This window comes from Cibotium barometz, chromosome 56 (genome assembly GCF_041138505.1).
Source record: "Cibotium barometz isolate CiBa-2024 chromosome 56, ASM4113850v1, whole genome shotgun sequence".
Lineage (NCBI taxonomy): Eukaryota > Viridiplantae > Streptophyta > Polypodiopsida > Cyatheales > Cibotiaceae > Cibotium > Cibotium barometz.
In genome coordinates this window covers 25,699,140-25,713,588 of record NC_141101.1, presented here as the reverse complement: position 1 = coordinate 25,713,588, position 14,449 = coordinate 25,699,140, and the positions used below count along the sequence as shown (strand labels likewise).

The window sequence follows — 14,449 nt, the reverse complement described above, 5'->3', positions numbered from 1 at the left end:
ATAACCTCTCATAGCCCTCTCTCTCTGTGAACAAGCTGTCCCCAAAAGCATACTCAAACGTACTTGCTCAAGCATAAGCTTGTAGAACAGAGCTGACAATGGAAAATCCAAAAGGCGCCCATCTTGAAGCGCTTTTCCCATCACTTGACCTAGCAGTCGAAAATAATTAATCACTGTCACATACTTTTCTGAACCAGGCTTCCATGGCCGTGGAAACAACCCATATGGAGTGTGTACAAAGTCTTCAGGTCCACTAGATGACTTGTTGCTTTTAGAACCTTGTACGACAGCATCACCTGACATATTATCATCATCCATCCTCTCTGTAATTGAAGAGGTCCGCCACATACCCAGTGAAGCCTTCTGCAGCTCATGGCTCAGTAAAGTGTAGAACTCGAGAGTTGGCCCCAGCCCAGTACCCACCTCACCAAAGTATTCCACTTCAAGAACACCTTTATCACCAGAGAAAAGCTCCATGACTTTAATGGCAGAGTCCAAAATGCGGTCTCTCAAAATCCGGACCTTCCTGCGCCGCAATCTACCGACTCGTGGCTCCTTGTCGTTTGAGGATATCGTATTATCTGCAACTTGTTGCTGCTGTAGACGGTGAAATGCTCGTGGTAAGCCAAAAGCAGTCAAATAAAAGTATTGCCTTTTGGTCTCGAAAGGGAACAGAAATGGACAAGCTCGGGTCAGCTGGTGGCACCAGGTGGGCAGGTTGCCACTGCACAAGGCCACTGCATCCTGCATCTGGCGGACAATCTTCGGTATAAGCTTACTGCTCAAGAACTCTTCTTGAGGGACAAGAGGTCCCAATACCGTCCTCTCGTGCCCAACTTTTCCTTCAACAAAAGCATCCGAATCTGCTTGCACTTGCAAGTGCGGGGCAAGGCGATTTAGGCCATCCAAAATATAAAGCAAAAGAAGAATATTGTAGGTTGGGCTGGACTCGTCCATATCACAAGGCAGCCGTTTGTGCACAACACTGTCAAGCAGAGAAGTTTGTTGTGATACGATGTCTGTTGTAGCGGGCTTATTTCCAGGTTCTGTTGGAGTTAAGTCGCTAACGGAAGGCTGGGTGCAACCTATCTCCATTACAGAATCAGCCTGTTGATAGCTTAGAATATGCACTTCATCCCAAAGCCTCCTGCTTTCATGGTTAGGACCTGCCTCATCCGCCTCACATACAACCGTCTGGTGCTGAATGGCTTTGAGTATTGTCCAACTCGTATCAAGTCGCTTTCCACCTGAAAAAAAACAAAGCCTTGCCGGTGCAGAAAGGGATGAAGCTCTTGGCACCACAACCTGATACTCCCTACCAGCTTCTGAAGCTCCTCTTCCATTTGCTGACGTGGACCCTGCTGTGGCTCTCTTGACTGATCTTTCACCAGTGGCCGAAGTCCCTTGTCCCGCGTCCATATCATCTCCCAACCAAACTTCATAAACACCATCACATAAAGTAGGCTCTTCCTCAAAAGCCTTGGAGTCACAAACAGCACAAAGTTATATGCACTCCTGCCTGCTAAGGCACAGAAACAGCAGCAACTACAAAAAAATGTTTGTTGGTACTTACCAGTCGGACCTGCCCATGCTCATCTACATCTTCATCCAAATAATAATCATCCTCGTCTGAGGCATATGTCTCCTCCTCTTCAACAAAAGAAAGATCGGCCTCCTCATCCTACAATGTGCAATCAAAAGAGCAACTGTCAGCAAGAGCAACTACAAAATTCATTCCATCCCCTCACTACTCTTTGCAGCAGGGCTATGAGCAGATACCTTGATCCCATTGGGACCTTCAGACTGCTTTAGAGTCACAGTAGCTGCTGCAGCATTGCGTCTCCTTGCTGCTGTGTTCCTTGTCTCAGGACCCCTTCGCTCTTCAATTTGATCCTGGGATCCTACCTTACCTTTTCCTTTTGGTTTGCTGGCCTCGTTGGTACCACTGTCAAGAATCTTGCTAGTTCCAACAGGCTTCTCCGAGGCCACAGGTGCAGTTAAATTTGATCTTGTTGATGGCCTGTGATCCACCACAGCAGGTGCTAAAGTCGACAGTGATGGTGGGGTCAACAGCGCATCTGACCGTTGCACACGAGGCCACAAAAACTCTTCAACAGAGGATAACGTTGTCAGTGGGCTCATAAGCACAACAGTGGATGGAAAATCCCGTAAACCTCTTTCTGAAAGTATCTTAGAGATCTGCACCTTTAAAGGTTGGGCTAGGGCACTCAATCCTGCAGCGCGACCTGCTTTACCAGTTCCTGAAGGCAAATGGGTCAAGTTGACTGGAAAGCGTTCAAGAGATGCCAAAGCACTTTGAAGCTTCCTGACAATCATGGTCAAGAGTGGCTCCGTCGGCTTGTCATTACAAGACGTTGCAATTGCAAAGAACTGATGCAATCTTTTCAATGCTTTCTGCCTGAGTTTGGCACGGGACAATCTTTCTTTCGAAAGGTTCCCACAAGAAAAGTAGTTTAACAAAGCCTCAACTATTCCACAACCCACAAACTCAAAGGTAGAAACACTATCTTCCTTGCCTAGTTCGGTAAGTATTTCCGTTATCGCTTGAGCCATTATCCAATCAGGTGCTGCACCACTCTTCCCTTTGCATTTTGTGTCACCACTCAGCTTCGAGCAAAGCTTCTTCAGCTTCTTAAGATTCTCTGTCGTTGCGCTACCTGAATTCATGGGAAAGTAGGTCTCCTTGAACATTTTGGCAGTTGAGATAGCCAAAGACCGCAGGTCATTTCTTGATTCTTCTGAAGGTGCAACTGCATTAACACTCTTTATTAAAGGCCCATCTGGAGAAAAGCTTGCTGCCATTACACCTTCGGATACTATATCTTTCTTTGATTCACTAGAGCCCCTTCTCGATCTGCGTCTAGACCTATCTGCTGATGAAGATTCAACAACCATCCCTCTTTGGAAGGATGATGAGTCGTCAAGATCCAAATGGAACTGACTATTTATTGCATGAAGCACTCCTTCTTTGACAAACATCTTGGCAAAGTAATCCCGAAGCTTGTGCATCAACAAGTCTGCTATCTGCAAAGCAGTTATTTGTATTATAGGATCTTTAGAAGCGAACACTCCAGCCAAGAAGCTGCAACCAAAAGAAAAAGAACAGAAGTCAGTCCCATAGCTCTTTATTTGGACTGTGACTACCCATTTTGAAAGCTACTTGTCTGAAAAAAGCCAAGAAAATCCACCTTGATATGTTCAGTTCTTGGAATATGGAACGCAGCATCTCTGCTGTGCTGAAGTGGACAAGCTTATGTATGGCATCAAGGCATGTATATCGAACTGTGGGATTTACACTGGTTCCATACACCTACACAAAAGAGGAAAGTTTAGAAGCACAACTTAGAGAAGAACATTGAAATATTGGTGTATGCAGAAAAGAAGCAATCATTACATGTACGAGGACTGGAAACAAGTCAGCTCCAAACTGGATCAACAGATTAGGCTGATCGCACAATGGTTGCTTGCGAGCAACAACATTGCTGCCACGAAGCCTTGCACTTTGTGGGTACATGATATAGCTTGCCGGGACTAGAGACTGTGGCATAGGAGGAAGTAAGTAATTGACAAGATTGACAATCTCGCGGAGCTGTCAAAAGGTAAAATATTGATGTCAGCTACCAAACAAATGTCAAAATATGCAGCTGAAATGATAACCAAATCTGAGACCACGAGAGCAAGTAGAGTGCAGAAAATAGACAACACAAGAGAAGGAGAGAGATAGGCGTATAACTCTTCTCTATACACAAGATTCCGAGGTAAAAGTGAATAAATACAATGTGGGGCAATGGGGCCTATTTATATGGCCCCATCCTGCAGTCGGCCAGCGCTAGCATGCGCTGCCAGCCCTCACGACTGGGCACATCCAGTCGGCCAGAAGAAAAAAACACCACGACTACTTCTGATCAGGTCGGCCAGCCCACGTGTGCAAGAGTGCAGTGGGCCAGCATCTGAAGCTCCTGCCAGCCTGTGGCGCCACCCACATCATGGAAAAATGGGGAAAAAATACGGGGAGTGAGGAAAAATGATAAAACACCTATACAGGGCAGGCACACCCACAACAAAGGCCCTGGTGTCTGATAAAGACAGGAGATGACTTCTAACACCCCCTCTCAACTCCTGGCTGTGAAATCGACCCAATGGAGCTGGAGTGCCACCTGAGCGTAGCGTGAGGTAGAGACTTCGTGAAGAGGTCCGCCGCATTGTCCTCCGTCGAACAATAAAGTAGCAAGATGTCACCAGCCAAGATCTTCTCACGTACAAAGTGAGACAAAAAACCCCCTCTGAGTCTGCCAGATCTCCAATCCCAAGAAGAAGTGGAGTAAGCCTAAGTCGGTCATCTCAAACTCCTTTGACAAGGCAGCCTTCGTCACGGCAATGTGCTCCACATGACCGCCGGTGAGAATGAGGTCATCCACATAAAGGATGATAATCGTAACCATGCCGCGTTCCCGAAAGAGATACAGGTTAGGATCTGCAACCCAGCTCTGAAATCCAGTCCGAAAGAAGGAATCAATCTTCTGATTCCAAGCCCTGGGAGCCTGCTTAAGACCATACAAGGCCTTACGTAACCTGTAAACCATCCCTTCTAATCCTGGAACAACAAAGCCTGGAGGCTGCTCAACATACACCTCCTCCTACAGGTCACCATTAAGGAACGCAGATTTTACATCCATTTGATACACAGGTGAAACGGGAGGCGGACGCGTGTATTGGAATCGTATAAATGTGAACAAGATTCTGAGCACTTAATACTTGAGCATTACAACCACAAAGCTGAAAATGACAGTACACCACATAAAGGGGCCGATGATAGGCTGACCCCCCCCCTTTAGGTTATATTACCAAAAGAGTCTGCAAAGTACAAGATTACGGGTGCCTGGGGATTCACCACCAGCCTGCACCTGATTCTTCCAAATACATCATGAATGAATACATTTCAAACAAGAGAATCTGTAGGTACATCCGCCCTACACACAGGTACATCCGCCCTGCACAAGAGTACCACAATCCTCACAGGTACTCCGCCCTGCACAGGATGTAAATGGATCTTTAGGCCCTGTTTCCACGCGAGAAACTGATCCAAAAACCTGTGTTCTCCGCGAGCAAGTGTCCCCAATGCTTGTCCTAAGCACCTGTTATACCAGGAATCCTTGAGACACATTCATGCTCACATATTCCATTGCTGTCCGGCCTGTTTTGTGCAATAACCAGTCCAAAACAGCAACTTACTATCGCGAGAAATCCACCTGTAAGGGGTCCTACAGCCCTGTGGAGGTCCCTAGAGCTATCCTGTACTGTCCAAGTTGACTTTGGACACCTGTAACCAGCCCAAAACTCGCAATAACCAGAAATTACAGGTCTGAAAACCAGCCCTTTAGAAGAGTGTGGGGATCGTTATCCAAGCTTGTGTGAGTCCGGGAAGCAAGCAACCAGCCCTGTAGCAACTCCCAAAGCTTCAACCAGCTCTCCAATGTGTTAAGTAATGAATAAAACAGCCCAAAAGGCCTCTTGAAGGAGGCGCCTTTCTCCAGTGCCACCTAAGGGGCTTGGTGGGTGCACAAACTGGCTGACATGTGTCCCCATAAGGTGTCCAGGTAGGTGTCCAGCCCATAGTGCTCCATTTGTCCTGTTTGTATAAGTTTAGGTCCAACCAAATGGGAAATGGCCATAAGCTGTCCAGACTTCATTAATTTTGGTCCAACCAAATGCGAACGCATTATAAGTTGTCCGGCCACTTATTAATGAGTGTGGACCTGCAAACCAATAAACTTTAGTAGTAAATGAAATAAGCTGTAAATTGAGTGTGGACGCACTTACCACCTGCAAAACCCATAAGCCCACAGTTTTAGGCCCAAACAGGAGTGCACACACGCGTCCACAAGGTGCCCGGGCGTCCCCGGTCCCTCGGACTTCACAAGCCAAAATAACAAGTATTGTCCAGGCAGCAAGACAATGTCACACAAAGTAAAATAAAGTTATGGCATGCATCATTTATGCATTGTGCACATGTAAACTTGGAGAACCACCTATCATCATTCTTGTACTTGAAAATATTCCGCTTGCCATCATAACACACCATGTGTGCATGGCCGGAATCCACACGGGCACCGCTCGAAAGTCCACAAATGTCCTGCCATGTCCTTGGACTCATATGCATCCACTCATATAATCCATACACATGCCCAGGTATAATACATACATGCATTCGCATGTTTCTAGGCCTGACACGCATCCGCATGTCCCTAGAATATAGGGATTTGTGACATCCCCCGGCTTCTAATCAGTTGACCGCAACTGAAAAGCCTCCAGATAGGCCTTCAAAAGATCTGGGTAATCCTCGAAGTAGGCCTCATCCATCCATTTCGCATCCAAAGCTGAATAATTCTTGAACTTAACAAGGTACCTACGAACAAGTTTGCCTCCCGCAAGCTTTCGTTCCTTGTGAAAAACAATCTGTTCAGGTTGAAGAATCTCTTCCAGCTCATCCACCTCGGGTGGGTCTTCCAAAACCGGCTCAAACGGTGTCGGTCCCACATAAGGCCTTAATAGGCTCACATGAAAAGCATTATGCATGTTCCAATGATCTGGGAGTACAAGCCGAAATGCAACATCATTGATCTTCTCCAAGATCTGAAAAGGTCCATAATACCTGTTGGAAAGTTTAGGGTACTTTCCCTCTTTCCCTGGCCTCTTCCGAAGGCGTGCCTTTTCAAATTTCAGCAAGACCCAATCACCTTGTTTGAATTGTACATCCCTTCTATGCTTATCAGCTGCCTTTTTAATCTTGGTTTGAGACCTCTCTATGGCTGTCCGTACCTGTGCAAATGCAGTATCCAAGTCTCTGACATACTCATCTGCTGCAAAAATCTCATCCTTTGTACGAAGGATGGGTGGTAGCACCACCTTGCCATAGATAATCTCAAAGGGCGCCTTGCCCGTAGAAGTATGTACCGTATTGTTGTAGGCAAACTCCACAAGTGGTAAATACTTCTCCCAATCCGATTTGCGGTCGGATACATAAGATTTCAGCAAGTCGAGGACGGCTGAATTTGCTATTTCACTTTGCCCATCTGTCTGTGGATGGTAAGCTGATGAGAAGTTCAGCTTTGTACCCATATTGTCAAACAATGCGCGCCAAAATAAGCTTGTGGTTCTAGGATCTCTATCCCCCACAATAGATTTAGGCATGCCATGGTGTTTGAATATCTGTGCCAAAAACATCCTAGCCATATGATCTGGCTTTATTGTCTTGCGCACGGGAATGAAATGTGCCTGCTTGCTAAACCTGTCAATGATGGTCCAAATAGCATCATTTCCCTGTGGCGTCCTTGGCAAATCCATAATGAAATCCATAGCAATGCTTTCCCATGGTTCATTTGGTATAGGCAAAGGCTGAAGCAATCTAGGTGCTTTATGTCTGTCAAACTTGACCTTTTGACACACCATACATTCACGTACATATGCTTCAATATCCTTGCGAATATGTGGCCAAAAGAAATACCTCTCCAAAGCTTGTGCTGTGGCCAAAATGCCTCTATGACCTGCATATGGAGGAGCATGACACTCATCCATAACCTTATGGCGAAGGTTCTTTACCACACACATACGATTTCGCATCATGAGATATCCATCTATGTGCAAAATCCTCATCCAAATGATAAGTATTACGCATATCCGATAAGTCCTCATGGTATGCAACTGTAATAGCATGAACCTGTGGTCGTCTAGATAAGGCATCTGCCACCACATTCTTTTTCCCTGGAGTATGTAAAATCTGAAAATGAAACATTGAGAGGAAATTTGCCCATCTCATATGCTTCTCTGAGAGCTTACTTTGAGTCAAAAAGTATCTCAAACTTTGATGATCAGTTTTGACCATTAAATCAGCCCCTAAAAGATAGTGTTTCCAAATAGTAAGGGCATGAATTGCAGCCAACAACTCCTTCTCATAAACCTGTAAGTGAAGCTCTGCATGTTGCAAGCGTCTGCTCTCATAGGCAATGGCATGTCCTTCTTGGTTCAAAACAGCCCCTATGCAGTCCCCACTTGCATCACATTCCACCACAAAAGGTTTTGTGCAAATCCGGAATAATGAGTACCGGTCCCGAGATGATTGCACTCTTCAACTTTTGAAAGGCATCTCTCTCTTCTTGTGTCCATTTAAAGATTGCTTTCTTCTTGGTTAGGTCATGTAAACGGAGCGGCAATGAAAGCAAAATGCTTGACGAACCTCCTGTAGTAAGCACATAAACCAAGGAAGCTCCTCACTTCATGGACTGATTTCAGCTCTGGCCCATTCTTGCATGGCTTGTATCTTTGCGGGATCCATGCGCACACCATCCTTTGATACAATGTGACCAAGATAGTGAATCTCTGGGAGGAAGAATTCACTCTTTTTTGCATTTATGTAAAGCTGATTTTCCTTAAGCTCTTTAAACACAATAGCCAGGTGCTCACGATGTTGGGCTTCATTCTTTGAGAATACAATAATGTCATCAAAGAATATACCTGTGAACTTTCTATGTTTTCTGAACACCCTGTCCATCATCCTGTTGAAGGTAGCGGGTGCATTTGTAAGGCCAAAAGGCACCACCAAAAACTCATAAAGACCAAAGGCTGTCCTGAATGCAGTCTTGTGTACATCTTGAGGTGCGACTCTCACTTGATGATACCACTCTTGAGGTCTATTTGGCTGAAACATGCTGAACCTTCAAGCTTGTCCAGGGATGTCATCAATGCGCGGAATGGGAAACCGATTTTGATGGTTATCTTATTGAGGGCACGGTAATCAACACACATCCTGTAAGTACCATCCTTCTTTTGAACAAGAAGTACCGGCGAGCAATATGGCGAGGAACTAGGCCGAATCAAACCCTTTTCCAAAAGTTCATTCACCTGTGCCATAATCTCTTCTTGTTGACTAGCGCTCACCCTATATGGTGGCCTATTAGGTGGAGAGCTACCGGGAATTAGATCTATGCAATGATCTTCCGGCCTCTCTGGTGGCAACCTTGCTGGCAAAGCATTTGCAAAACAATCTTTGAACTCATTCAAAAAGTTAAGCTTGCCTTGATCTAATGCACTAACATCAACACTAGAATGTTCAATGGTCTCACGTACAAAAACCAAGTAAGAACAAGCTGATTTCTTTATTGCCTTATTAATTTGTACATGGCTTACAAGAGGTATGGTACTTCCAGTAGTACCAGCATCTATAGAGTGCTCACGACCTCTATGTACAAAGCTGATTTTCTTCTCTTTGTAAGCCTTAATAGGCTCTAAACGGTGATGCCAGGGCATCACCAACAAAACATCACAACCTGTAAGAGGAGCCACCAGAAAGCTCTCATAGTCGAGGTAGTCCTGTATTTGTACACGGAGCTTACCAATGACCGGAGCTACATCAACCTGATTGCCCTCAAAGGCGGCATCTGCATTCATTTGCATTCCCATGTCATCCACATTGAGACCTATGGCGGCAGCCATCTGTAAGCCTTGCATATGACTCTACTCTTGGGCTCATGCCCTGTATTACCCTGCACATCGGGTACAACATTCACAAGAGGCTTTTCCACATTAGGCTCAGCATTCTTAGGATTCTGTGGGCATTTAGGATATATATGATCTTTATTGCCACACTTAAAGCATTTTCCAGCCTTCCTGTACTCTTCCAATTGCTGTTTTGAGAGCCCAAAATTGTGGCGTTTACCCCCGGCTTCTTTTCGGAGTCATCCTTTGCCATCTCGGCCATCTTTGGGAGCATTCTTAGGTGGCTGTCCACCCTTTTTCTGGTCATAACCAGCCCTGAATTTGCTCTTGTTTTGACCTGCCAAATGGCTTATTTGTGGGTGCTTTTATGTGCAAGTTCTCCGCAATCATGGCTGAGTGTATAAGCTCTTGTATGGTCTTATTTGGGTACACTCCCAAGCTTTGTTGGATGATGTGATGGAGCCCCGATTCAAACTTTCTCTTCTTCTCGTCCTCTCCAATCTTCATGAAGGGAGTAACCTTGAGAAGGACTTTCCAAAACTTTGCTATGTAAGAAGCAACGGACTCTCCCTCATCTTGGGACAGCCAATCCCACTCCTTGCGTACATCCTTTGCAAAGTACAGGCTGGCCCTGGACCGTCTGGAGGCTTTCAGAGAGCAGGAGAGGAGCCTGCGGAGGAGTCTAGCTTCCCTTCAGAGACTTCAGGAGAGGGATCCTACGAGCCCTTGGATCTCAGAGCAGATGGAGTCAGCTCGCACAGAGATCAGATCCATCGAGGAGAGGAGGGTGGAGTTCCGATTCCATGCTCGGGCATCTTTTTGGACACAGGCTGGAGACAGAGTGACTCGGGATTTCTTTGAGGTGACAGGGCCTCGCTTCAGACGAGAGGGTCTCAGGCGTCTTCGGCAGGCTGATGGCCAAGTAGTGGTGGATCCCCCCAGGGTTCGGGCGATCGCCACAGATTTTTACAGGGGATCTGCTCTCTGCTGAGCCAGCAGATGACAGGGTGAGAGAGGGCTCAGTCTGGAGCTTCACGAGACCGGTCGTGCCGGCCCATTTGCAGCACTCCCTTCTCTCCCCCTTCGCGGATGCGGAACTGGAGGCGGCTCTTCAGGCACTTCCTCGGGGCAAATGCCCAGGAGAGGACGGTCTCTCAGTGGCTTTCTTCCAGAGGTACTGGGGTCTCTTGCATAGGGGTTTCAAATTGGCATTCCAGGAGATCATGGAGTCGGGAGACATGCCGGACAGCATGGCAGAGGGGTTGATTCACTTGATCCCCAAAGAGGGAGGAGACAGACTGGAGATTAGACAGTGGAGACCGATTACCTTGCTAGGCACGGCCTACAAGGTCCTAGCTAAGGCGATCAGCAGGCGGCTTCAGCCTCACCTTCCGGACATCATCCACTCCACGCAGACAGGCTTCATCCAGGATAGGAGCATCCTGGATAACATCTTCTCTTTCTGGGAGGCTACGGCTTTGGCTAGATTTCGGCAGGAGGATCTGGCAGTGCTCCTTCTCAACTTCGAGAAGGCATATGATCGGGTGGACTGGGCCTTCTTGAAGGCACTATGGAGAGGATGGGCTTCCCCCCCTCAGTGGATCCGTGGGGTTCTCTGCACTCTACACATCGGCTCATAGCCAGGTGCTGACACAAGGCGTGCGCGGAGAGAGGTTTCCCGCTCTCGCGCTCGGTGCGACAGGGGTCTCTGCACTCTACACATCGGCTCATAGCCAGGTGCTGATACAGGGCGTGCGCGGAGAGAGGTTCCAGCTCTCGCGCTCGGTGCGACAGGGGTGCCCCTTGGCGGCCTTTCTTTTTCTTTTTGTGGCGGAGGCCATGAGCACTTTCTTGACGGCATAGGATACAGGTTTGCGGGGCCTCCAACTCCCCATCCGCACCTCGGAGGAGCTCCTAGACTCGGAGTTTGCGGATGACACTGCTGTCTATCTTCAGGGAGGGGAGGAGAACCTCCGCCGCTTCGCCTCAGCCATGGACAGGTTTTGCAGAGCTTCGGGCGCTTTGATCAACTGGCACAAGTCGTGTGGGTTGTGGGTCAGTTCTGTGCCCCCCCGACTTGGAGGCCAGTTGATGGGTTTCAGTTTGGCTGGCCCCCGGCACTACAGTGCGCTATTTGGGATGCTATGTGGGCATTGACATATCTCTGGAGCAGCAGATAGCCCCCCTTCTTCTGAGCATTCGGAAGAAGCTTCTGTATTGGAGTACCGCTCGTTTATCTCTGGCTGGCCGAGTGTTGTACCAGGTTCTGCTTGCTACCATGTGGTACATCACTTCTTGCTGGGCCTTCTCTCGGGCGTGCATTGGCCAGGTGCAGAGGCTCATCAGGAACTTTCTTTGGTCCGGTGGCGACGGGCGGCCCGCCAGGGCCAAGGTGGCATGGGCTGTGATCACTCAGCCGAGGGAGAGAGGCGGCCTGGGCATAGTTGATCCTATTTGTCAGAGCCAAGCTTTGCTTGGCAAGTTGGTGGTTCGTGGCCTCCTACCAGGCGCTGAGCCGTGGAAGGAGTTTCTTGTTTCCAGGATTCTCAGCCGCACTCCTTCTCTTAGCGGCCCCTGGACCCCCAGCATCAGGTGGATCTTTACAGAGCAGCGATCCAGAGGAGTGGGCCTTGGTTTCGAGGAGCGTTTTGCAGCTAGCCTTCTGAGGGCTTGGGAGCATCTGAGGCCGTCACTCTTCCAGACTCCCCCGGGGCACCGATGAGGAGCGCCTGAGGCAGCCATTGATCTGGAACCCCTTGATTCGACTTCCCAGTGGTCATATGGTTGGATCGCGATCTCATGTGTCGTGGGGCCCGTTGAGCTCCGGCCCAACCCAGTCCTTAGACGACTGGATATGTTTTCAGCAACTGCCTCTAGAGGTTCAGGAGAGGAGACTCAACGGGATGAGGGGCAGAGAGTTGCTGAGGCAGGACATTGAGGCCGGCCATCCCCCGGGAGTGGCGGACTCCAGTACGGGACCCTCCACCTCCACAGTGGATGGGCGTCTTTACTCCGCATGAGATCCTTCTAGTAGTCTGCGGCTCAGCAGAGAGAGTCGCCCCACTCACCTTCGAGGTGGGAGAGGGAGGCCAGCTTCAGAGGACCCGACTAGATTTGGATGAGTTCCAGGGTTGTATCTTTCAGAGGGTGCGGGTGGTCGGCTTTCATCAGAGACAAAGGCATGTAGACCCCTCACCGGCCTCGATAGGGGAGGACTATTCTTGGAGATTATGGGCTTGGGACAGCAGGCCTCTTATTCACCTTCAGTGGGATCCAGGCGAGTGGCTTTGGCGCTATTTGGCCCCTACCAGCCCAGGCACCCCCTTTTTTCAGTACACAGCGAGGCTGGGGCGGCGGATCCAGAGGCACATGATAGAGGGCACCCCAGCGGCGGCCGAGCATTGGCGGCGACAGGGGCTCTCCCCTGCCTTCCTTAGGGACTTCTGGCAGCGCCTTTGGGAAAGCTTCCGGCCCCGGAAGGTGACGCTTTTTCTCTGGCTTACAGCGCATAGAGGACTGGCTGTGGGGGCTTGGCTAGCTTTTGGCAGACACCCAGCATCCTGCCCTCAGTGCGGCTATGCACAGGAGTCGCAGCGGCACTGCTTATGGGATTGCCCACAGGCACAGCAGGTCTGGCAGCGTGCTCTCAGGATGGTTTTTGCAGGCTCACCAGGTGAGATGATGGTGACGTGGGGTGCGGTGGCTTGGGCCACGGACAGCGGCCCGTCCCTTGGATACGAGGACGTCCCTGGCAGTGTGACCATCCAGGTCTCTGACAGGGCGATGGCGGTGGTTCCGACGCCAGACTTCTCTTCGGCAGTCTCCCAGGAGGGGGACGGGCACAGATGGGAGATGATCAGCAGCATGACGGCTTGGCACATATGGAGAGCCCGATGTAGGGAGGCCATAGACCGCCAGGCGATTCCACCGGCTGAGGTCATACAGGCTCTCTGGGTGGACATCATTCACACCTTGAGAGGACACTGGGGGAAACTTCAGGGCGACTCGGATCGCATGAGAGATCGCCGCAAGGCATTCCTCCGCACTTGGCAGCCTGGCCCTTTCCTCACCGCGAGGGGCAAGGATGTCACTTGGCACTACAGGCCTCCAGTTTGGCTCTTCTCACCTCCCGCATGTACTACTAGGTAGCCCCCCCCAGAGAGCGGCCAGCCACGGGGGTGGAGCTTCAGTGTTCACTCTATATATTATCCCTCCTTGTGAGGTGAGCTTTGTAGCCTTATGGCGTCTTCTCATTAACTAATAGAAGGATCGTTTTTCCCCCCCCCCCCAAAAAAAAAAAAGAAGAAGTTATTAAAGTCCCTTTACATAATCCCATGTGGGGACAAATGTTTGGAGGGGAAAAAGGTTTTTAAAAAGCTTTAAAATAAAAGAACCCCTTTTGGGAGCATCGTGGCCCTTTTTGGAAGGCTCCACGTTATTTTTGGAGGAATCTTTTTCTTTGGGAAAAAACAGCTGCAGCTACACGTGGAGAGGGCTTATCGTGGGAAGAAGGTTGGCACACAGGCGGCTGCAGCAAAGAGGTGTGCTTCTCTCTTTTAGAGGGGCTGGCCGCTGGACTAGAGTTATGTCATGTGCAAGAATTGCCCATGGACATTCTCAAAAGCTAATCCAAAAGGGGCTGCCAGAAAAAGAGCATTAGAACCAAAAGTTGGAGCATAAGGTGCTGAAGTGGCAGGAGGACTTGGGTGCTGTCGGCTACTTACAGGAGGCGTCGGCTGTACCAAAGGGCAAGGCGGCTGAAAGAGCATCATTACATGGCAAGAAGACCAGACGGCGCTGCTTTATGGAGAAGACAAGCCAGTCGGCTGGCCGACCAGCAGTCGGCCAGCACGCCAAGGGGTTCAAGAGCCTATAAATAGCACATGTGCTCAAGGATAGATTCATTCAACTCCTTATGAGTTGGGTCCAAGTTTAG

At 49.0% G+C, this 14,449-nt stretch overlaps 1 protein-coding gene across 2 annotated transcripts in view; it reads right to left on the bottom strand.

The window, feature by feature from the left end:
- The window catches only part of LOC147607061 (E3 ubiquitin-protein ligase UPL3-like), a 42,718-nt gene that overhangs the window by 2,422 nt on the left and 25,847 nt on the right, over positions 1 to 14,449 (bottom strand). For both annotated transcript variants that reach the window (XR_015264910.1, XM_086791577.1), the window contains exons 6-10: positions 3,416 to 3,610; positions 3,210 to 3,331; positions 1,780 to 3,103; positions 1,574 to 1,681; positions 64 to 1,479 (exon numbers count right to left, since the gene is read on the bottom strand). Coding sequence is in view for 1 of the 2 variants with exons in the window: in XM_086791577.1 (XP_086647703.1) it covers positions 64 to 1,479; positions 1,574 to 1,681; positions 1,780 to 3,103; positions 3,210 to 3,331; positions 3,416 to 3,610 (3,165 nt within the window). In the remaining variant the exon portion in view is untranslated. The remainder of the gene's footprint in view (positions 1 to 63; positions 1,480 to 1,573; positions 1,682 to 1,779; positions 3,104 to 3,209; positions 3,332 to 3,415; positions 3,611 to 14,449) is intronic.